The sequence below is a fragment of the Fragaria vesca genome, linkage group LG5 (assembly GCF_000184155.1).
Source record: "Fragaria vesca subsp. vesca linkage group LG5, FraVesHawaii_1.0, whole genome shotgun sequence".
Classification (NCBI taxonomy): domain Eukaryota; kingdom Viridiplantae; phylum Streptophyta; class Magnoliopsida; order Rosales; family Rosaceae; genus Fragaria; species Fragaria vesca.
The window spans coordinates 21,832,598-21,855,291 of NC_020495.1; the positions used below are offsets into that span (position 1 = coordinate 21,832,598).

The 22,694-nt window shown below is 38.8% G+C and overlaps 3 protein-coding genes across 3 annotated transcripts; 1 reads left to right on the forward strand and 2 right to left on the reverse strand.

Annotated features, from left to right (window-relative positions):
* The first annotated feature begins 1,923 nt into the window (after positions 1-1,923).
* LOC101314282 (pentatricopeptide repeat-containing protein At5g46580, chloroplastic-like) lies at positions 1,924-4,242 on the forward strand. Its single transcript, XM_004300210.1, has one exon. It carries the CDS (start codon positions 1,986-1,988, stop codon positions 4,134-4,136), a length of 2,151 nt encoding a protein of 716 aa, XP_004300258.1. The 5' UTR covers positions 1,924-1,985; the 3' UTR covers positions 4,137-4,242.
* Positions 4,243-4,600: 358 nt separating this feature from the next.
* On the reverse strand, positions 4,601-9,940 carry LOC101309843 (protein phosphatase 2C 29-like). Its single transcript, XM_004301648.1, has 5 exons — positions 8,965-9,940; positions 8,081-8,886; positions 6,908-7,021; positions 6,390-6,654; positions 4,601-5,279 (listed from the first exon to the last, which is right to left on the reverse strand). The coding sequence occupies exons 1-5, from the start codon at positions 9,938-9,940 to the stop codon at positions 5,155-5,157; spliced, it is 2,286 nt and encodes a 761-aa protein (XP_004301696.1). The 3' UTR covers positions 4,601-5,154.
* Positions 9,941-14,782: 4,842 nt separating this feature from the next.
* Positions 14,783-20,994, reverse strand: LOC101314569. The gene is made up of 8 exons (XM_004300211.1): positions 20,855-20,994; positions 17,092-17,224; positions 16,400-16,485; positions 16,226-16,304; positions 16,025-16,134; positions 15,799-15,863; positions 15,514-15,596; positions 14,783-15,083 (listed from the first exon to the last, which is right to left on the reverse strand). Exons 1-8 carry the CDS (start codon positions 20,987-20,989, stop codon positions 14,998-15,000), a joined length of 777 nt encoding a protein of 258 aa, XP_004300259.1. The 5' UTR covers positions 20,990-20,994; the 3' UTR covers positions 14,783-14,997.
* Positions 20,995-22,694: the final 1,700 nt, after the last annotated feature.

Below are 22,694 nucleotides of genomic sequence, written 5' to 3' on the forward strand. Positions count from 1 at the left end.
GGTTGAGATACACTCAAAATGCTAGTACTAGGTCCAAATGATGTTGGTAAATCATGGTAGAAGAGAGTTTATGCAAGAACGAGATTACAATATACATAAACACACACGTAGCCTCTGTATTATATTATTAATATGTAATCACATGATTACAATCAATACAATGAATCAAAATATATAGTCCATCTTGTTCTCCAAAAAAAAAGTTCATCTTGGTTCGTTAATTATGCTCAACTTATCAACTAAGACAATCAAAACGACAAACAAAACTATATCAACATAAATATGTAGCTGCCTTTTAAGGAGTATTTTAGTAATCGAACTCGTAATTAGTTATATTCCTATTCTAATTCCATAGGGTAGGTAAACAGCTCAATGGAATTGAAATTTTCACATACGATTCTATTCCGTCTCCCATTCCATCATTCTTTCATTCCTGATAAATTTCATTCCAAGTAAGTAAACGTGTCATTTATGTTAAGTTCATTCGTCGAAGTACTTTCTATATCTCTTCTCTTTCACTTGTTTTACAAAACCGTTTCTCGAATATAAAAAAAAGTTTCAAAAAGTGTCAAGTTGGCCTGTCCAAAACCGTCATTGTACCTTCGCGTCATTCTTAAAGTGGCGGTGCCAAGTTTTGATTTCATAAAACGCTAACCTTGGAAACCATAAATGATTGCGTAGTCTCTTCAAGTATTGAAAAATCAGTTGAAAACTTTGGTGCAACAATTCTCTTTCTTATAATTTCATATTAGTACATGACTTCAGACGACTGTGAGTTTTTCGATGTAGAAATAAAGTAAGTTGTGTTAAAAATGTGTATCTTTTTAAATAAAATGACTCAAATTTGGTATGCACTCGGATGGTCTAACCTAAACTTTTAAATTTCTGTTATAAGTAAAGATGAAAATTCTTCAAGAATGTAGATATTAATTTGTTGGCGAGTAATTGTCTTTGTTTGCTTGCTTATATTTCTTTTCATCTCTATGCAATTGTGAAGGTAGAAAGAAAGTGATCATATTATAGAACACACTTTGAAAGATCTTTGGTCACGAATTGTAATTATCGTTGAAATTTAAATAAAATTGTCTAGAATGCAACTTCCCTGATTGAGCAGAGTTAAAAGTCATATTGGAAGTGACATTCTTCACTTGGTTAACAGAACAATTACTGCATTACATACCTGGGCTTTGTGTGCATCTTGTTGAACAATCATGCTAACAAGTGATAAGGAAGTTCAATTATTTCTGTGTGCTTGTTTCTCTTTAAATCTGATATCTTCAAGTTAGTCTTGATATGTTGCTAAAAGCTTAAGCATCCAATTTTTATTTTTTTTTGGTCAAGTAAGCATCCAAATTTTCAATGTGCGAGCAAATGCTCTCTGGTACTAAAGATACAAAAGTTTTCACAGAATCGAGAGCTTTTCAGAAATCTTGAGAGAAGAGAGCTTGCATCCTCATGAGTGTGGAGGTAGAGTGCCATGGCAGTACCTTGGGGGCTAGTGGGCTACATATATTAGCTCACCTATGGAAAATCTTGGCATGAATCCATTCTTTGTGGTCATAGTTTCCTAAATTAAACGTTCACTTTTCCTAAGACAAATGAAGCTGCCTCTGTTTGTTAATTCCCACAACTCTCCCACATCGAAAATATTGTAGAAGGAGAACCCTTTATATAAACTTGAATTACTTACACGCTTGTGTTCGTAGAAAGGAGAGATGGTTGGCATCTCCCCTGACAGGGACGGGAATAGTCTTAGGACTTACCTGTTACCACATCCGGTTAAGGCTACCCATCCTTGTGGTGGATCTTACCCCAATTTTTTCTTCTTTTTTCTTTTCCCCAAACTGTTCAAATATCTAGCTAGCTAGTATCTCTGAATAATTTTTATATTTAGGGTTCTGCTCAGATTTTGCTGTGGGGTTTTAGATAAGGGAGACAACAAACAAAACCCAAGACACACACAGAAACACCTTCCTCACTCTCTTATGGCTACTACCAGTAGCATTCACTTCACTGTGAACTCCTCAGAAACCAAGAGACCCATCTTCTTCACTTCACCTCTCAAACTAATCCCCCCCAAAAGATTCACCATTTCTTGCAGGTCCACCAAGTCCCCTCCTAAATCTCCTCCAGACTTATCACCCCCCCACAACAAGAACACCAACACCACCACCAAAACCAAAACCAAAACCCAATCTTTGTCTGACCAACTCAAGCCTCTAACCACCACCACCCTTCCTCCCAAAGACCAACCCCAAGTCCTATCCAAACCCAAGTCCATCTGGGTCAACCCAGCCAAGCCCAAACGCTCAGTCCTATCCCTCCAGAGGCAGAAGCGCTCTCTCTACTCCTACAATCCTCAGGTCAGAGACCTCAGGCTCTTTGCCCAGAAGCTCAATGACTGTGGCTCTTCTCAAGAAGCTTTCTTGGCTGCTCTTGAAGAAATCCCACACCCACCCACCAGAGAAAATGCCCTTCTGATTCTCAACAGCTTGAAGCCATGGCAGAAGACCCACATGTTCTTCAACTGGGTCAAGACCCAGAACCTGTTCCCCATGGAGACTATCTTCTACAATGTCACCATGAAGTCCATGAGGTTTGGGAGGCAGTTTCAGCTGATTGAGGAGCTTGCTGAGGACATGGTGAGCAATGGGGTTGATCTTGACAACATTACTTACTCGACGATTATCACTTGTGCCAAAAGGTCCAAGCTTTTCGACAAGGCGGTGGAGTGGTTTGAGAGGATGTACAAGACTGGTTTGATGCCTGATGAGGTGACTTACTCTGCTATTTTGGATGTTTATGCTAAATTGGGGAAGGTTGAGGAGGTGCTTAGTTTATATGAGAGAGGGAGGGCTAGTGGGTGGACACCTGACCCTATTGCATTTTCCGTGTTGGGTAAGATGTTTGGTGAGGCTGGGGACTATGATGGTATTAGGTATGTCTTGCAGGAAATGGCTGCTATTGGTGTGAAGCCGAATTTGGTTGTGTACAATACGTTGTTAGAGGCAATGGGGAAGGCTGGAAAGCCTGGTTTGGCTAGGAGTTTGTTTGAAGAAATGGTGGCGTCGGGGCTAACCCCAAATGAGAAGACATTGACTGCGCTTGTTAAGATTTATGGGAAGGCGAGGTGGGCTAGAGACGCGTTGGACTTGTGGGAACGGATGAGGTCGAATAAGTGGCCTATGGACTTCATTTTGTATAACACATTGTTGAATATGTGTGCCGACCTTGGTTTGGAGGATGAGGCTAAGAGGCTTTTTGAGGATATGAAGCAGTCAGAGCACTGTAGGCCGGATAGTTATAGTTACACGGCAATGTTGAACATCTTTGGGAGTGGAGGGAATGCTGATGAGGCCATGGAGTTATTTGAAGAAATGTCCAAGAAGGGCGTGCATCTCAATGTCATGGGCTGCACTTGTTTGATACAGTGCTTGGGGAGAGCTAAAAGGTTTGGTGATATGGTTCGAGTCTTTAATGTTGCGGTTGAAAGAGGGGTTAAACCAGATGATCGGCTCTGTGGGTGTTTACTGTCTGTTGTGTCATTGTGTGAGAAAACTGAGGATGAGGATATGGTCTTTTCATGTTTGCAGCAAGCCAATCTGAAGTTGGTTACCCTCGTGAAACTACTGCAAGATGAGAAAGTAGGATTTGAAGCTATTAAAGACGAATTCAGGGATGTTATTGGTAGCACTGCAGTTGAATCCAGAAGACCCTTCTGCAATTGCTTGATTGATATATGCAGAAACAAAAATAAGCACGAGAGAGCTCATGAGCTGCTCTATCTAGGAACCCTATATGGTTTGTACCCGGGTTTACACAACAAGACGGCAAACGAGTGGTGTTTAGATGTTAGGTCACTATCCATTGGTGCAGCTCACACTGCACTTGAAGAGTGGATGGGAACTCTATACAAAATCATTCAGCGTGAAGAGGCGCTGCCGAAGTTGTTTTCTGCTCAAACCGGTGCTGGAACTCACAAATTCTCTCAAGGACTGGCTCATTCATTCGGTTCTCATGTGAAGAAGTTGGCTGCACCATTTCGGCAAAGTGAAGAGAAAGCTGGTTGTTTTGTGGCAACAAGGGAGGATTTAGTGTCATGGGTGCAATCACAGGCGCAATCAATCACTGCTTAATATGTTTATACTTAACTCTGTAGTTTCCAAATGTGAAATGTATTACTTGATTTGGATCATTGTACATTTCACTATAAAATTTGCTATATCAGAATAGTTTGAGGCACAAATGTGTAATGTATCATTCCAAGGAAGACAAGATTGCCAATTGGCTCCCCTTCCATACTATGAATGCCAAAACACATGTTTTCGACGTAATACAGTTTGCTGTTTGGTTATGCTCAAACTAGTACCTGCACATTTCCAAATAGAGCTAGTACCTGCAGATTTGCACAATGCCAAACTGAAAAGCACACAACTAAGTGGTAGTGTTTTATGTTATTCAAGCAGCGTTTTGCAACTGCTCGTGGTTAAAAATCAGTCTTCTGTCGATAACTTTCCATCAAAACGGACTAATTTCAAAAGGTTCAGTCCAGGGCGACCTAATGCTACAGATGATTAACAAGTCAGTACACAAAGATGTTGGTAAATTTCGAACTCTTCATATCCGCAATGGGTGGAAAACCCACCTTCAAAATTACAGCTGCTCAGGTATTGACAAGGGAATGCTCAAAGTTCAGTAAGTAAATTCTGTACCCCCACCAATTTACAAAACACATTTTCGGCTCCAGAAAAGATACAAAAGAAAAGGCACAGATGAAATGGAAAGAGCCTGCACCTATCTGCAAATTTTCTATTTTTCTGTTCTTTGAAGTCTAAAAAGAAAAGGGAAAAAATAAAACATTTTTTCCCCAAAAGAGCATTTCCCAACTACTCCATCTGCAAATTTTCATTTTCATCACTGAACCCAATATCTTGCATCTATTTTGATGATGATATCTAACATCAGCCTTTCGCCATTACCATCCCCTACTAGTTGTATGCTTATGCTGTGAGACAGAAAACAAAACCTAATGGACCCCCAGAGCCTACGGTCAGCAGCAAAGCTTTCCATATTGCTTGCAGACTATCTCTAGCTGAAATTCGAAATTGCAATAGAGCTTGTATAGAGAGCATTGCTTGCTTGTGATTAATGTTGTCAAAGGTACTTTCCTGATGACTTCCAAATTCTTCCTTCAAGTGATATGACCATAACAGTAACATCATCATGATACTTCCTGCGATCTCCTTGCGGGATGTCCAATAATTCATGGAAATCCATTCCTGCAAACCAAAAGAGCTCAGACTCCCAACCAAATATGTGCAATCCCTCCATTTGACATCTATCCTGAAATACTGTAAGATCTAACAACTCCTTCAATTTATTTAGAAATACAATAAATAAAAGGTTCTAGGTACACTGCTGCAAAGTTTTGAATCAAACAACAACTCCTTAAGGTTTGATGGCAATGGATAATATCTTTTGTCACTTTCAGTTATAATTTTTTTTTTTAAAGTCTATACATGTCTTAGGGAGGCCAAAAAAACCCTAAATCTTAGATGCATAAAAAGGCACCTTCCTTGAGCTCCAGTAACATCCAAAACCCGAATGTATAGTCACAGAACTCAAATCAAAATATGCATCATCATGCATCCACGACAACCTCATCCAAGAAAGAGCTTGTATGTGCACATGACATATATGCATATATCAGGCTATCAGCATAAAATAGTAAATAAATTAAAGAAGAGAGCAATAGGTAGAAACCACTTTTAAATACCTTTATCTTTCTTCAAAATATTAACAAAAAGTATAACTTTATTGATAAAAACAAGCAGTACCATTAAAATAGTCAAAATCTCTTCGAATGTCAGCATTACATTTTTCAACAAGAAAAAACATCATAATTTCACACGGATGTCCAAAAATCAACAATTTCACCTATCTTTTTGTTCAAGACCTTGACAAGTATTGTGAGTCTAAAACTGGAAAAAGAATCCATACACTATTTCTGACCAAATTGTTCCAACAAAGGAGATCTCCTTTTGTAGCACTCCGACAAAGGAGTGCAAATAGTAAAGTGCATGAGAGCATAGACCTTTGGCATCAAATATGATATTAGCTAATCAATCAATCCTACCTTAGGTTATAGATCTTCAAAAGCACAAAGCATAACCATCACACTGGGGTAAGGCAAGCAGTTCCGCTCTTTGGCACAATATCTTAAATAACAAATAAAAGAATATTTCTCTTACTAAAGACATGTATGTATTTTAAAACCCTCCTACTTTCAATTCTTGCCATGACCAATCGAAATCCTTTAAAAGCAGAAAAAAGAAGCCCTTATAGACAATTATAAGAACACATTAATAAGGAGAAATGACAAAACTTACCGGCTTTCTTTGCAGCACGGAAAAGAAGCTCCTCTATCAGGTGTTGTGCAGGGTCTCCCTCAGGAAACTTCTCCATGAAATTCTCCACATGAGAAACAACTTCCTGATTGGTTAGATACTGATAAAGACCGTCAGATGAGAGAATCAAAAACTGATCACTAGGGCAGAGCCTGTGGTGGCGAAGAGAAGGTAAACATGAGATGTATGGTGCAGTACCAATGTACTCATTCCGAAACATTTCCAATAGTGGAGCATTGAACTTGGGCTGCAGAAACAATGCAGATCACATCATTACCATCTGTAAAATAATTTTCTTATTGGACTAGGCGAAAGAAGAAAGTTGTAAATGGTATGTTTCAGGCAGCAGTCAAACACCAAATCCTAGATAAATTTTGGCCAACGATGAAAAGTTCTAAACTGTTCTTCTAAGAGATAGTAGTAGTATTCTAATATGTAGCGAGATCAGAGTTAAGGCAATCTATGCAAAAAGTGAAATATATCAAGTACATCCATAGGACCTGTTTCAGGAAGCCTGCCCCAAATGCTCTAGTGACCTTAAGACGACCTTTCACTCTATCATTGAGAATACAGTTTTTGTCATCTGGGTGCTCATTCTTGATTCTTATCACTTCCTGCAAATTGAAAAGAGAATTGTTAAACAAAGATGAATCCACAGTATGACCATGAAAGTAATCAAATATGATGCACTGATAGTCACAAAAGGAAGGTTGGGCTGGATAAGCAATGAGAATAGTATGGTTCGAAGAAGAAACTCAGCAGTCATCATCAATGAAATGACAAAAATGATTGTGCAACTGCATGTTATTCAGTTATTGTGAAAAGTTACTCTGGACCACTGAGGTGAAAACATAGACAGGGAGAACCTGACAGAAAATACTGCATAACTAAAAATATATGCAGACCAACTAAACAGTCCCATATGGAGACATTAAAGTGATTAAACATCCAAAGGAAAAGGACACCTGCAAGGAAGCTTCCATACATCATCCCTGTCTATTGGGGATAATGTTGATGAGAAACGAAGTTGGCAAGACAGAAGTAAAGATGGAACACAAAAAGGGAAGATTCCTCAATTCTTTCAACCTGCCATGTCCCACCAAAGGCAAACAAGGTGCCGATGTGAATTAAACAGGATCAGGTTTAACCAACATATGAAACAATGGGGTAACCAAACAGTTAAGAGACAAACACGAGCAATATTATGCAGTTTTCACATTATCTAAGACCAAAAGATGATAACTAGATTGGAAGTTGAGAATAGGACGAAGGAATGTGGAAAACAAATTAGTAGTAGGATGCCAACAGGTCAATAAAATTTGAATAAACAGAAAGCAGAGTTACCAAAGGAGTTTAACCCAAAACATAATCCAAGAGTAACATCTAGCTCTAGCAGTCTGCACTACGCACATCACCAAATTGTGTAAAGAGAATCATGCTGCTTTAAATTGTAGGGAAGAGAAGCTCAAGAACCAAGAGGTGTGTAAACAATCATGTACTTGGTTTAATCGCTTGAAAAAAGTTCTTATATTGATGTGGAATTTTCCATAGAGAGACTTTTGATAACAAGTTGAACAAACCATATGATATGTTATTGGTATCAGATATGACTGAGGAAAACCATAGTAGCATGAGATATTGAAGCCACATCATATGAGGGCCTAAGAACTTACTTCTTCAATGCTCGTGCTGTGATCAGTGGACAGCTGCAATGCAGCCAATCTCATTGCTTGAGTAGGAGCCTCATCGCCCACAGCTGAGGATGCCTCAGTTATGTCCTCAGCACTCAACCCATTGTCCTTCTGCCCCTCCGAGTTCATGCTTGAACCAACTTCCTCCGGCTCATAATGCGCAACAATTGCCCTACTATCCCCCACATTCATTACATACACATCCTCATCCCTCATTAGCACAACCAACAAGCACGACCCCATCAAAGCAAGCTCTGGATTGGTATCAATGACCTTATCTGTCATATCCAAATAAGCAAGCTCGGTCACATGTAAAGCCCTCGACAATGCCCTCAACACCAATTCATGATCGACCGGACCCTCCTTCCTTTTCCTACCAGGTGGAGCAGACCTCTCCTCCACTCTATTCTCAACCTCAACCTTCTCTTTATCCTCCAAACCAAACCTCCACGGAAACAACTTCTTACCATTACCCTGGCCCTCCCTATGCTTAGACAATCCCTGTTTCAATTTCGACAACAAAAGCCACCTCCTACTCTCTGCAGAACCAGCCGTACCTGCATTGCTGACAGTAAGCGCATCATCCACAGAAAACGCAAACCTCTCTGAACCTGAAAGGTCAAGCCCCTCTTCAGCCTCAGCCTCGCGGAGTAACTCCCACAGCCGCCTCCTCCTCCCCTCTGGTTGAAATGTCACTCTCTTTGTCCTATCCCCCACCGGAGAGGGATTTGAATTCAACACATTTCCAGCTTCTGAAACCTCGCCATCAATTTTAGCCTCCCCACCAGCTTCACCCTCCGAGGCGACATTGGCCGAGTTAGTAGCATTAACTTCTTGGCCAACATTTGGTGGATTAATTTGATTACCATCTTGAGCCTCCTCCTCATCAACCTCCCAAAACAAGCCCTGAAGCTCATTGTAAAACGCACGGTAAAGATTCCCCATCAAGAACTCCGGCGCATCGGGGCCGTTAAACCCATCATAAATCCCAACAAACAGCCACCCTTGCTCCTCCGAAACCACCACATGTACACGGTCCTCTCCGGCTTTGCCGAGAGCCCACTGGACATTGCACTCGTTGCTCCTCCCCTGCTGCTCGTGCTCCTCCCCGTTCGCCGCCGGCCCCTCCTTCCGGCCGGCGAAGTTATTCAGCACCGGGACCACCCACGGCCGTTGCTTCTTCTCGAAGTTGCGGTAAAACGCCTTGCGGATCCCGGAAATGCCCTTCTTCCGCCGCTTCTTGGGGTAAAGACCGCCGAGCGGCGCCGAGAAGTGGACCTGCCCGTCCGGTCCGGGCGGGTTGGACTCAAGCGGACCGGAGAGAGCGCCGCGCTCTATCGGACCCGAGAGAAAGAACCCGCCCCGCTCCATTGGCCCGGACGGCTCGCCGCCACGCGGCGCCGGCTGAAGCGGCAGAGCACTAAACGACGACGTACTCTCGAAACCATTGACAATACTGCCCCTGACTCCGCCGCCGAAGCCGCCGAGGACACTCTCAGTGGCATCGTCGTAAATATTATCAAGCTGCAGCACAGTCCTCGGCGTGGAGCTGTTGGCACTGACGGACGCGCCGGAGATTGCCTTGAACCCGGTCTCGTGCAACCCGACCCGGGCGCGGGTCGCCGCCTCGTGCGGCGGCGAGAAGCGGAGCGAGTTGGAAGGGGAAAGAAAGCGATCCGACTGAGTCGGCGAGAGAAACCGAGCCGAGGACCTGACGTAGCAGAAGGAATGGCCTAGGGTTTCGTCGAGCTGCTCGGAGGCGGAGAAGACGACGTCGTTTTGGTCGGGAGTACGGTTGGCCGATCTGAAGCAAGAGGAGAGGGTGGAGACTCCACTTCCCATCTCTCACATTTGACTCGGCTCGACTCCTTTTGACTTCTCACCGGAGAAACCCAACAGAAAACAAAAAAGAAAAAAAAGAGGCTTCGTCTCTCTCTGTCTCTCTCTTTCTGGCCTACGCGATTTTCCGGCAAAGCTCAACAACCCAAATAACACCAAGGGTCATTTTTTCTTTTTTCGAAATTGAAAAAAGAAAAAGAGAGAGAGGGAGGTAAGTGGGGTTGTTTGTTTATTATTTATAGTTGAGAAGACTCACTGACCTTGGTTTTTATAGGGAGAGAGAAAAAGGAAACTGTTTTCTTTTTTTTACGGTTACACCTGGCGGGGTAGGGAGCCACGTAGGATGACAGGTGGCGGGGGTGGGGTCTGGAGGAGAGGAAAGTGGTGTGACTATTTTGACCCTGATCAGGGCACCGTCACTGTTTGAACACAACCCCTACTGTTTAGGGACTGTAGGGTCAAGGTGGAAAACCGAGGCGGGAGAAAAAGGGTTGTCCTTTAGGGGTGCTTTTGTCCTTTTCGTTGGCTTTGGATGACTGGGACACCCGGCCCAAGGCCCAATCGGGGTTGACCACCCCCTTTCTCTTGCGTGTTGAATTACTATGTTACCCTTCTTGGATAAAGCCTAGCTGGAGTTAAATGCAATCTTGGTTTTTGAAATTCTTTGTGGACTTAATGAAGGGTGTAGTAGGAGTCAACATTCATTAGTGTGGATGCTTGTTATGGTAATTTCAATCAATTTAGGTGGATAATAGTTTAACCGTCGGGCTGTAATAAATTTAGAGAAGAATGATGAGATGTCTCAAAACCTCTCTTTTCAAGATTTTTTTTTTTTAAATTTTAATTTTTTATGATCTGAAAGTTACATGTATACGACTATACGTGTCGCTCGATGACTCAAAACTTGTTGATTATATCTTATCCACCACGAGTTTTGATTCTTTTCAATGAGGCGTTTTGAAGCAGACAAAAACTCAGCTGCGTGTGTCGCGTTGTGTTCATGAACAAAACGTGATTCTTTCTCATTGAGAGTTGTCCACATATTATAATCTCATTCAATTTAAGCTGTAATTTTATTGACCATGAATAATAAATTAGAACTTATCACATATGTCTCATCTGTCATGATTTTTTATTCTATAAATTAGTAGTTCAAAAGCGAACAAAAACTAAATAGCGTGAATCCTATTATGCTCATCAACAAAACGTGATTCCTTTTGTGCGCTCATGGGACCATATTAGAACATCACAACAAGTAATCATTATACATATACCCAAGCTTTTTTCCGTAAGACTATTGTGAAAGTGTTTCGATTCAATATTTTTCATGAACTTTATTTTGGTCTTCCATGGTCAGTAGTTAGCTTGAGCCGAAATCACACCACTGTGAGCATCGATCAAGAGCACCCTACCTTTGTCAACCTCGCGAACTCCACCGCCAGTAGCTTTGATTGTACGTGTGAGTTGTGACATCGAGAACCAAAGCATTTCTATACAATGTGAGAAGTTTTTAAAAGTGTGATTGACTTTGAATTAACTTAGATTATGTTTAAACATTCAATCAAGAGGCAATGGAACCTTATTTTGTTTGTGATGATCGATAAATCTAAATATTAATACATACATATGATTCCTTATGTTTCCATACCACTTTAAATAAACTCATTATGTTGTCACTTCTTGACAATTGGACTTTGCTAAATTCATACTTAATATATTAGGATCATATCATCCCCAATATTTTAAGAATGACCATGTTAGCTTAAATATTAACTGTTAAACAAAGTGGTCAGTGTATTAAAACCAAAACACTATTATTACAAGTAGTTTGATCTCTTATTAGAGAAAGTAGGGAGGAAATTATACTTATAATACACTTGCAGATGTTATAGTTTTTGTCTTTTAATTGGTAAGAAACTTTATATTTTCTGAACTACAACCCCAACTAGTTCATAGAGCTAGCAGATGAATTTACCATATTTATACAAAACCAGACTGATATTATATTAGTGTTTTTAGAACAAGTCAATAAGAAGGAAAAGCAAAACACAATTGAGAATGACTAATGTCTTATATATAATCAAACAGAGAGCACGAACTCAGGTCACTCAACATAAAATAAGGAGCTCTCAAAAACAAAACAGACATAAAATATAGATGGAAGCAGAAAATGATAGGGATTAAAGAAGTAGCTCATTGAACATGACATTATAGGTTAAAATTAAGAAAATAATTAGAATAATAAGTAGCTGGTTTAAGGGGGGGGGGGGGTTTGTTTTTGGGTGGGAGCAAAGGGTTTGGCTTTTAGAAAAGAATCTGGAAGACAAAGATTAACATAGTCTTACTGCAATTCCCACTAGTTTTTAAAGGGGAGGGAGTAAGATTCAACCTCATCAGCTACCCAGGAATAATAGCAGAAAAAAGAGAGAGACGTTTGGTCGACGGCAGAACAGTTGGTCAACGACCGATGTCACATTGTTGGATTCGTCCAAGATAGATCCCCTTCTTCTTTTACGTTTTATTATTTTGGGGTTTCATTAATGACTCTGGTTTAAATTGGTTAGGGTATGGACCAAAGTTCTCAAACCATGGAACCATGATAAAATTAATGCAACATTCTCTAAACCATGAAAATTTAATGCAAAGTTCTCAAATTATGATGAATACATTGATAAATTTATAGTGTGTGTTTCAGAGTCTAAGAGAACATGAAACCGTGAAACGGTTAGGACGACCGCAATTGAGTAAATATAACTTTAGAGCGAAAATGACTTGGCACCCTCTTTTATTTGTCAATGATTCAATATTATTTTGTAAGACTAACAAAGAGAAAGTAAACTTAAAAATTTGGTTGAACTAGATTTTAGTCAGTAGAATTCACAACATATGTCAAAAATTTAGCTCCCCCGAATATGTAAGAGAAAGAGATTGAATCGATCAAACAATTGGACGCCTTATTCTTGATATCACAAAGGTGACACTTTAAATCGATCAATACAAGTCAATTTTACAAAATCTCACATCCTAATCGTCCATACTACTATCAATCAAAAATATCATACCACAAAAGTGTGATTGATTGGTACAACTTAATTTCTCAAAAAAAAAAGATTGGTACAACTTAATTTTGACATGAAACCACATCCCGACCGAATAGTTAACCACTTTCTAAGATACATCCAATCTTGAAACCATAACCATGATTGATTAGTGAAATATATGTTGATGCAAATTAATGGAAAACGAAACAAACTCGATGATTAAGGTGCATTACATACAATATGCTACAGTGGAGTGAGTGGGGGGGGTGCTGGATTTAGTGCATCTCGATTTTAGGAAGAAAAGAAAAGGGTGAGATTTTGTGATGGCCAGATAGTTGACTCTGCTGAACCATGTTGTTACGTGCCGTCAAGGATTGGCAGTGCAACCACCACTCAAAACCCACTTTGAAAATCTTCAAAATCGATCAAACCACCACATTTTTTCATTTTTCCTTTTCTTTTACGACAAATTGAAAGTTTGAAACAACATGCACCACTACATGTACAATGTTTAGTCATGCTCGTCCTGCAACGTCCGTAGAAAGGAAAGGACAATATTATTTGACAATACATTTCGACTTGTTTTCAGAACTAATTTTTTAAATTTTCATTTCTAAACATTTTCTATTTTTACGGTCGGATACTCTCATTCATAACACTTGTTATTCATCTTACTTATTAATTAAAAGAGTTCAAACATGCGGAGATATTGACAGTTTAACAACATAATATTTAATTCTAAGAAAATTCAACTACTCAATGCTTTTAATAAATCTCCACCAAGAAAGATGTTGAAGCGTCATCTCCAAGGACGATGTTCTCTCAACCCTATCAATGCTAGATTGCGGTTTAATGTATCATACTACCATATGTAGATTACTTTCTTTTTTTTTTTGAAAGGATGTAGATTACTTTTTTAACATTACACCAAGTAACAAGTGAGAATGACAAATCCGGTGAATTAGACTTTCTAATATAACTAAAAATAGTTATTAGATGTTGACGGTTTATCGACATAATAATATCTTTTCCGATAAGCTGAAGGAGGAGAAAACAATCTAAATTTATACGTCAACTGTTTGACAAGAAAAGATTACAAAGTATATACAACATCTGGGGATAGACCTGGTCCAGATTCCAAATCGATTTTATTCTTATTTAAATTTGATGAGAGAGTGAGAGGTTTGATTTTTCTGGGTTGACAGCATTTTTCATTTTTCTGATTTGTCTTTGTTCTAGTGGGGGACCTTCAGTATCAAAAGGCTCAATTTGTCCAAAGCCACTGTAGCAACGACGAAAACTTAAAAAGGGAAAGAAAAGGAAAAGAAAACTCAAACTTCTTTAGTTTGAAATCATCAAAAAGAATTCAGTAACCATTTCAAACACAGATTCATCTTAATCATTTTAAGTAAATTTCAGGTTAGTAAACATGTCATTAGTTCGATATAGAGGTAAAGTAGCTCGATACATAAATAGACTAGCTATGAAGTCGGTCTAAGTTTGTACAAAGTCAAGCTAGTCTGCTCATGTATGAAATAAGCCTATTTTTGCATCAAAAGTAGTCTAGTTCATGCATTAGTACATTAATGCATGGTAGAATAATCCTCAACACTCATTGTAGCTATAACATTATTAGCTTTGTGTGTAGATAGATCTTTTAATGTAGTCACATTATTATGTGACAGATTTGGCAATTGCCATTGCCGTCTGCTATAGGCTGAAATTAATAGACAGACCCAACCAAATCTTGGTCCCATTCATATATTTCAAACCTTTTCACTATAACAAACAAGGAATGAGACTTGTCAAGCAATACATTTTATGTTTCATAGCCTTTATTTTCAAGTATCTGCAGTGGTTCTGCATAGTACAAAATGGTACATGACCACATGTTCTTCCATTGAGACTAATCTTAATACCTAGTGAACCGGTAGGCCTCAGATTTTAGCAACCATGAAAACCTTCAGGTCGTAGTCTCGCACCGGATACCGAGCTTTGAAGTACAATTTCTACACATTTCTAGCGACCCATGTGGTGAAGCCAGTATGAGGTGACGGGGGCAAGCGAGCCACGGTAAGAACTTACTTGTTCCAGCGCTTGCAACCCTTTATATAGTTCAACACAGGAAAGTGCAAAGATGATTTTGATCCTGTCATGTAGGATGTGACTATGCCTCTAGCATATATCTAAATTCAACTTTCAAGCATAAACTAAGCCCATTTTGGTTGATCTCCAATAATCTATACAGGCATAATTCTGAGATGTCCATAAAAACTAAATGCACTATTTCCAAAATTAGGTTCAACCTCTGCAGTCATTTACAGAAGATATTTCACTTTGAATACAAATATACAGGCTTTTAGATTATCAGGGGAGGGGGAGTAAGTAAACAGAGACACTTCTAACCTTACAAACTACTCAGAAACCCTAGAAAGCAAAAAACTTGCACATATTTCCTGGTTCAATAAATAACCTTCAATATTGTGAGTGAACAAACATGGCGATCATATAATAGATGCCAGGCTCAAATCTGACCTGTTCGTATGTCCCCATCAAGACGTTCTGCATTAAGGGTCCCTGGAAGCTCTCTAAAATCTTCATTGAAAATCGAATATGCACTGCAAAATAAAACCACAGTAAAGACACAGAAAAATTAAATATGGCATTGTTTACTTGTATAGTTATTGAAAGGTAAACTAATGCAAAAAGAACCTCATCTGTGTAGTGACAGCCACAGAAGATAATCACATACACAGAAAACAGGAAAGAGGAAAGAGGGGAAGAAAGTGATGGGATGAGGATCAAGGAAAGAGAGCAAACCTGACATCGCCAGCCTTCCGCTGTCCTAGATTCAGAAGAATGATACCAAAACCGGTGCCTAGTATCTGAAGATATAGCAGTCAAAACGACTTAATAAGACAATAAAAAAGATTGTTTCATGACGGACATTCAATTCAAGTTTAGGAGTATCTGCTGTGAAAAACTCTTAGAGAAAGAGTCACAGCATCAATAAACAATAGGAACTAAAAGAAAAGAAAAAACTTACATATAAAGGGCCAACATCCCATCTGTGGGCCACAGGTGCCAATATAAACCACATAATGATAATTACCCACATCTTCAAACTGAGAGAGAAAATGGCCATCAAAAGAATATCTATCAATGAAAAATAAAGAGGTTATGTCAGCAATGTAGACTGTTACTGTTTAGTTTTACAAACTGTTCAACTTGATGCCTAATTACTCACCAGGAAGCTTCAACTTATCATGTAGAACAGCATAAACTCTCCTCTTCCACCGGCTTGAAGACTGAGGAAGCTGAAACTTCTGGTAAATAAACATCAAGGAAAGACTATTAAATACTGTACTTGAACAAGTATTAACTCTTTTCAGTTGGATAACTAATTCAATCAGATATGTACCAGATCATCTTCATCGTCATCATCATCAAATCCATCCCGAAGATGCTTAGCTGGTGGCTTTGGTTTGACAGCAACAATAAGAGAATCTAGCAAAGAACAAAAATGTGATAAATAAATTCACTACCATTACTAATGGCAATACTGTAGTGTTGACTAAGAAAGTGGGGCTTCTACGCCTATGCAATTTGACACCTGTTCACAAACTGTTGGCAAGTAATAACTGTGGTTACAAAAGAATAAAGGAGGAAAGTGTATACTACTTATAATCCTGTTTAAATCAAGATATGTTTAACTTTCAATGAAAATTTAAAATATAAGTACATTTTGTGAGAAGTAAAAATTTGGGGGGGGGGGGCACGCAATTAAAGGGAGTCCTGGAGGTAAGCAGCACTACTCCCAAAAAAAGCTTAATTTGGAGTCCAGGGAAGTATTGCAGGTATAATTGCACCCAAGTAGTCAATTAAGGTGGTCAGTAGTTTTATAAAAGTAATATGGAGTGAATTAAGTGAAGCGACCACAAACAACCATCTCAAACTCTTAATAGTATAGGACAAATACCGTGAAACTCTGAGCAATTTCCACAGTTAATAGAAGCAACAAAATCAAGCAAAGTTTATACTAATCTTTGAGAGAAACAGATGTTACATGAAGTAAATATAATCAAGGGACTAATAAAGTAACAAGACCAGTACCGCCATCCTTGAGATGGAGATTCACATCTTGCCCACTTTTGCTGTCATGCAACACATTGCCTCGCATAATAAGCTTCAACTTTTCTAATGGTAACTGATAATTTTCAGCAATCAACTTTCTTAAGTCAAGCACCTGTTAAAAGACAAAAAGTGCAACCAGATTATCATGATATGCAGTGACACACCTCTTAATATTTGGAACAGAAATGCTATTGGACATATAACTACATGCAAGGAAATCACAATAAACAGTAAAGCCTTTACAAACATTAACATTCTGACAATAAATTTTCTCACACACTTTAGTGCCGCTACATATCTTTCAGAAACTATGAGAAAATACATCGGAACTCCAGATCAGACACAAATATTTGATAGTGTTTTGGAAGGAATAAAACCGAGGCAGTACATGTTTAATATATATATATATATTTTAATAGAAACAGAAGAACCTGATGTTATCCAACAAAAACTGTAAACAAGAACTCAGAATCACACAAAAACAGGAAACACAACTTGCCGAAGACTCAGAAAGAGAATCATCTTAACCGAAGAGAATTACCAAAGTCATGCAGTCCCTGGTAAACACGCCCAGCAGGAATACAAAAGTATTAAACTAGGGGAAAAATAAGACCACAATGAGGAGGCAAAAACCTTAACCCTATCCCAAACTAACTCCTCCGTTTCTTTCTAACTGTGGGCCCGTTATTCCTTTCAAACAGAACTATAACTTTATAACTAAGGAGCAAAGTTATTAACAATTTAATTAAGCTATCTTACAAGGAAAAAGAAAAAAGTTAAAGAAATCAACTGCCTACGGACAAGCCTTCAGATTTTCAACCGTACAAGCCAGTAAAAGAATCTGTTACAAATGATGATGACAGCAAAAATGAGAGGAAAAAAAAAAAAAAAAAATCCTAACATTAAACAACAGAACCACCCCCACAAATAAGTTATCTATCCTGGGATAATAAGAATGTGTAATACTATAATGCGGGTGCTTTTCAGTTCGCTTAGATATAGAATAACAACAAGCTGAACTGGAAACAAAAGTTGAATACCCAGCAACCACAAGCAGAACTGTAGAACATGCATATATATATATATAATTGTATATCAGGCCTTTTCAGATACAAACATCCTTATTTATTCAAAAGGTACGGATTTTCTTAATTTGACCCACTTTTTTGATCATATTTTCTCGTCTTAACCGTTCACATTGTAGGTATATATGAGTAGATCATCTCTACAAATTTTCAACTAATTTGGACATCGTTAAGGTATCGAAAATGAATTAAATCAATGAACGAATTGAAACTGTTCAACCTGAACCGTTTGTGTTTTTAGTTCTAAATCACATCTTTGAATGCTTTAACGATTATCAATTTGGCTGAAAATTTGTAGAGACGATCTACTCATATATACCTATAATGTGAACGGTTAAGATGAGAAAATATGATCTAAAAGTGGGTCAATTAAGAAAATCCGTACCTTTTGAATAAATAAGGATATTTGGACCTGATAATAAATTTGTTGTGTGTGTGTGTGTATATATATATATATTACATAACACAAATAATTAGTAATTTAGCAAGAACCCACTGAGAAGGATTACTAGAAAAAAAAAAAAGGAAAGTAAGTCAAACAGAGACTTGAGACAGGTTACAATAATAAGAAGCAGTAAGTTACATTTAGACAACAAGAGTCATCCATTGCCTTCACCAAAAATAAGAACCCGCATTAAGTTTTGAGCCCTCAGACCTCATATGTAACAAGTTAAAGACAGTGAAGCTTCATTGAAAGCCATTCGACATTTGGGAACACCACCAGAGCATCACCAAAAATTTAAATAATAATAATAATAATAACAATGAAGAAGCAGGCAGCAGCAGTCATTGGTGATGGTCATAGTGGTGCAACAAATGGAGGCTTAAAATAAATACGAAACACTGCTCTATAAAATGAGTTTCCATCATTGGGCATATAATAGAAGAACGTGTTGAAACAATCCGAATGAAACCATCAAATGGGGCCAATCTGGTTTTCCATAGAATCATGACCCTATTCAACTCTAGACATGGAGATGTAAGAAACACACATAATAGTATAAAGATATATCAAACCAAAGCTGAACTATATATTCAAACTGTGCTATTGTATCCCATACAGGACCCCACTACCATTTGCAGTTGACATGAGTCCCACATAATTGAATTAGCATTCAGCAGAACCTTTTAAAAGAGATCACATGTGGGCCCAACCCTAAATGAAACCGATGATCCAAAGTCCGAGTCGTCCATTTCTTCTCATTAAAGATCATATTTACAAGTTTTCTTACTGAAAGAAAAAAGAAAAAGAAAAAGAAAAAAAACAAACTAATAATCCAATTTTATTGTTCAACAGAATCATACAATAAAAGTGGAGAAGAGATCCAAAAGATCATACTTATAAGTTATAACATAGTATCTGAACCGGAAACCATTTAATCATTTCACCTTACTACAAAACTAGACAAACACAGTTTTTCCACTAAGCGCATAATTGGCAATATGCGGCACAATCTTAAATGTAGTTCTAAATTTGGATGTATCAGAGCATCGGATCACACCGTGAGGCGGCTCCAACAGTGCGATCCTTTTTGGTTCTCGTCAAAAGGGATAACTCATGAGCACGAAATTCTACATATGTGATTTGCCCCTTTCCCCATATCTGGCATGATGTATTACCACACAGTGAACTGAGACAGCACAAGCAAACATGTTTCCAACACAGAAAACATAATGTTCAAAGTCTGGCAAGAGGAATTTCTCTTGCCAAAAAACAAAGCCAGAGAACTTGTATCATATATCGCTTTAATCATTAATATCATTATTCTTTAACAGGGAAACATCTTTTGTTAGAAGGAAGAAAGGTACATACAAGAAGAGGCTCAAGACAACAATGCTAGATAAAAGACATGGATATCAATTCAAGATAGAAGTCTCAGTAGTATCGTGCAAAAGAACAGTAGACAACAGTAGCATTCCGATCATAAAGAATAGCGTTGAAAGAGCTATGTCTGAATTCCAAGGTAACCCATGCCCCATAGAGATACCCAAACGAGCACTTTCCAACAAACACCCCAGCTGTTCAGACATTCCAAGGCCCCCCACACATTCTCGAAACTTAAGCACAAGACCTGCTAACCGATTCACACTTTCTGTTCTGAGATATTCAAACCACTTAACAAGATGGGAAACTGCGATAGGCTGGTTCAACTCAACAGGTAAGATGCTCTATCAAATTGTAAATACAAACACTCGAGCAAAAGGGTTTAGCTGCATTGTCTCTTTTTATCCATCAGATGTTTTCTATCACACCAATCTATTTTCATATACCCTTTTCAATTCTTAATCTTTTCAACATAAAGTTCCCCGGGCCGGTTGAAGCCTCATTAAATCAGATCCGATACACTATCTTAATGCTACCTGATACACTAGAGTACAAAATAAGTTCAGAAACCCAGCTCTGGCAATGTCTACACTAACAGAGACAATGTCTGAATTGCTAGACCTAGACATTGTAGTTTCAAAATTACGCAACTTTCCTCCACCCAATAGCTACCAAACTCACAAAGGCTTAAAAAAATCAAGAATTTCAATCAATCATCACTGAAAACACAAAAACCCAATTCAAATTGTGCAATCAGAGCATCTGGGTCGTCGTCATCATCATCATCATGCATTCGCATATAAAAACAGAAGTGAAGGAGAGAGAGACGTACAGTGATTGAAGAGGAGACTTGGAGACGAGAAGGGCGAGATGGGCCGATGGTCCGTACAAGGATGTCAACCTTGTTAAGAAATCTAGGGTCGCCATTGCACCTGGGATTCATGTGTTGCTCTACAATCTCAGCCATACCATATCAAATTATCAACCACCCCCAAACTTGGTGGGTTTTGCTTTCCTCTTTGCGTTTTGGGCATCAAGTCCTTGTTGTATCAAATTTCTCAACAATGTCGGTGTACAAGAGAAATTTATTTATTTATTTTTTTAATTTTTTTTTTAAGGAAGCTAAAAGCCTAAAAGGCCAAACAAAAGAAAAACAAAAAAAAACTACAGACTAAATAGCGGAGCAAAACCCAGTTTTTCGTAAGGCTGGCATTGGTAGGTATATCAACTATATTTTTCAATACCATATACCAACCAACTTAAAATTGGTAGGCAAAATCTTGTACCAAAACCAACCGTCAAAGTTGGTATACCAACTTAGTTGGTACGGTTGGTACTCGGTTGGTACGGTTGGTATTGGGTCTCTACCAAGTTTAAATTGAGGCCCAACAAACTGAAAGGCCCAGCTCATTTAAATCCTTTTTTTGGGCCTATACCAAACTTCTATCAATTATCAAACTATTCAAAGTTCAAACACATTCAAAGTTTCACACATCATAATATCATATAATTTCAAATGCATAAACAAGCAAGATCAAAACTTTAAAAGTTCAAATGCAACAAGCCAACAACATCCAAAGTCTTATATAGAAAATTAAACAACACATGTCCAATGAAAACACAAAAGTTCAGATTAGCAGGGAAAGAGTGATGTTGTGAGGCCGGGAGAGTGCTAGACTGCTAAACACCTCTATCTTAATTAATTAAATTCATCAACTATTCAACTAACTGGACCTGTACCCCGAGCAAGTTTAAGAAGCAAGCTATATATAGATTCAAACAGGTTGTCTATCTCTCTATCTATCTCCTCATTCAAACCCTACCCTCTTCTTCTTCTCTCTCATTCTCTCTAACTTGAACAAAAATCAACATTGCTACCCAATTCACTCCTACTCTCTAACTATCAAAAGGTCCATTCTTTCTTCCAAGCTATCGACATTTCATAATCTACCTTCTAATCATCCAACTGATGAATTCATAACTCTAAAGCCAATGCAAAATAATCGAAACAAGCACCGAAACACAACAAATCATATCTCAAATCCAAATCACCATCAAAATGTTCACAGAGCATAGAACACAATCAACACATAGATTGATAGATAACAATCATAACACATAGATTGATAGATACACATAGATAATAGATTGATAGATACATACGGAGATTCGAGGCTTGGTGCTGCGAAGTCGACGGCGAGTTGAGGCGCTGCCCTTCGTCGAAGAGTCGAGACACTGCCCAGCGTTGCCCTTCGTCGGAGAGTTGAGGCGATGCCTAGCGCTACCCTTCGTCGGAGAGTCGAGGAGCTGCCTAGCGCTGCCGAGTCGAGGTGGCCGAGGTGCTGCTGAGTTAACGACAAGAGAGGCGAGGTGGCTAGAAGTTGAGTCGAGGTGGCGGAGCCGAGGAGGTGTTGCGAAGTTGAGGTGGTCGAGCCGCGGGGGTGCTGCGAAGTAGAGAGATGAGGCGAGACGCGAGAGAGACGAGCGTGAGAGGCCGAGACCTGAGAGTGACTGTGAGTTATTGAGAATAGAGTCAACTGACTCAACTCAACTAACTAACTAACCTAGGTTAGATCCACAGTCCACAGATCAACGGCTTAGATTAATAGTTTTAATCTTTTCTTTTTTTTTAATATAACTCGGTTGGTACATGGTATACTGTGTTTTGGGAA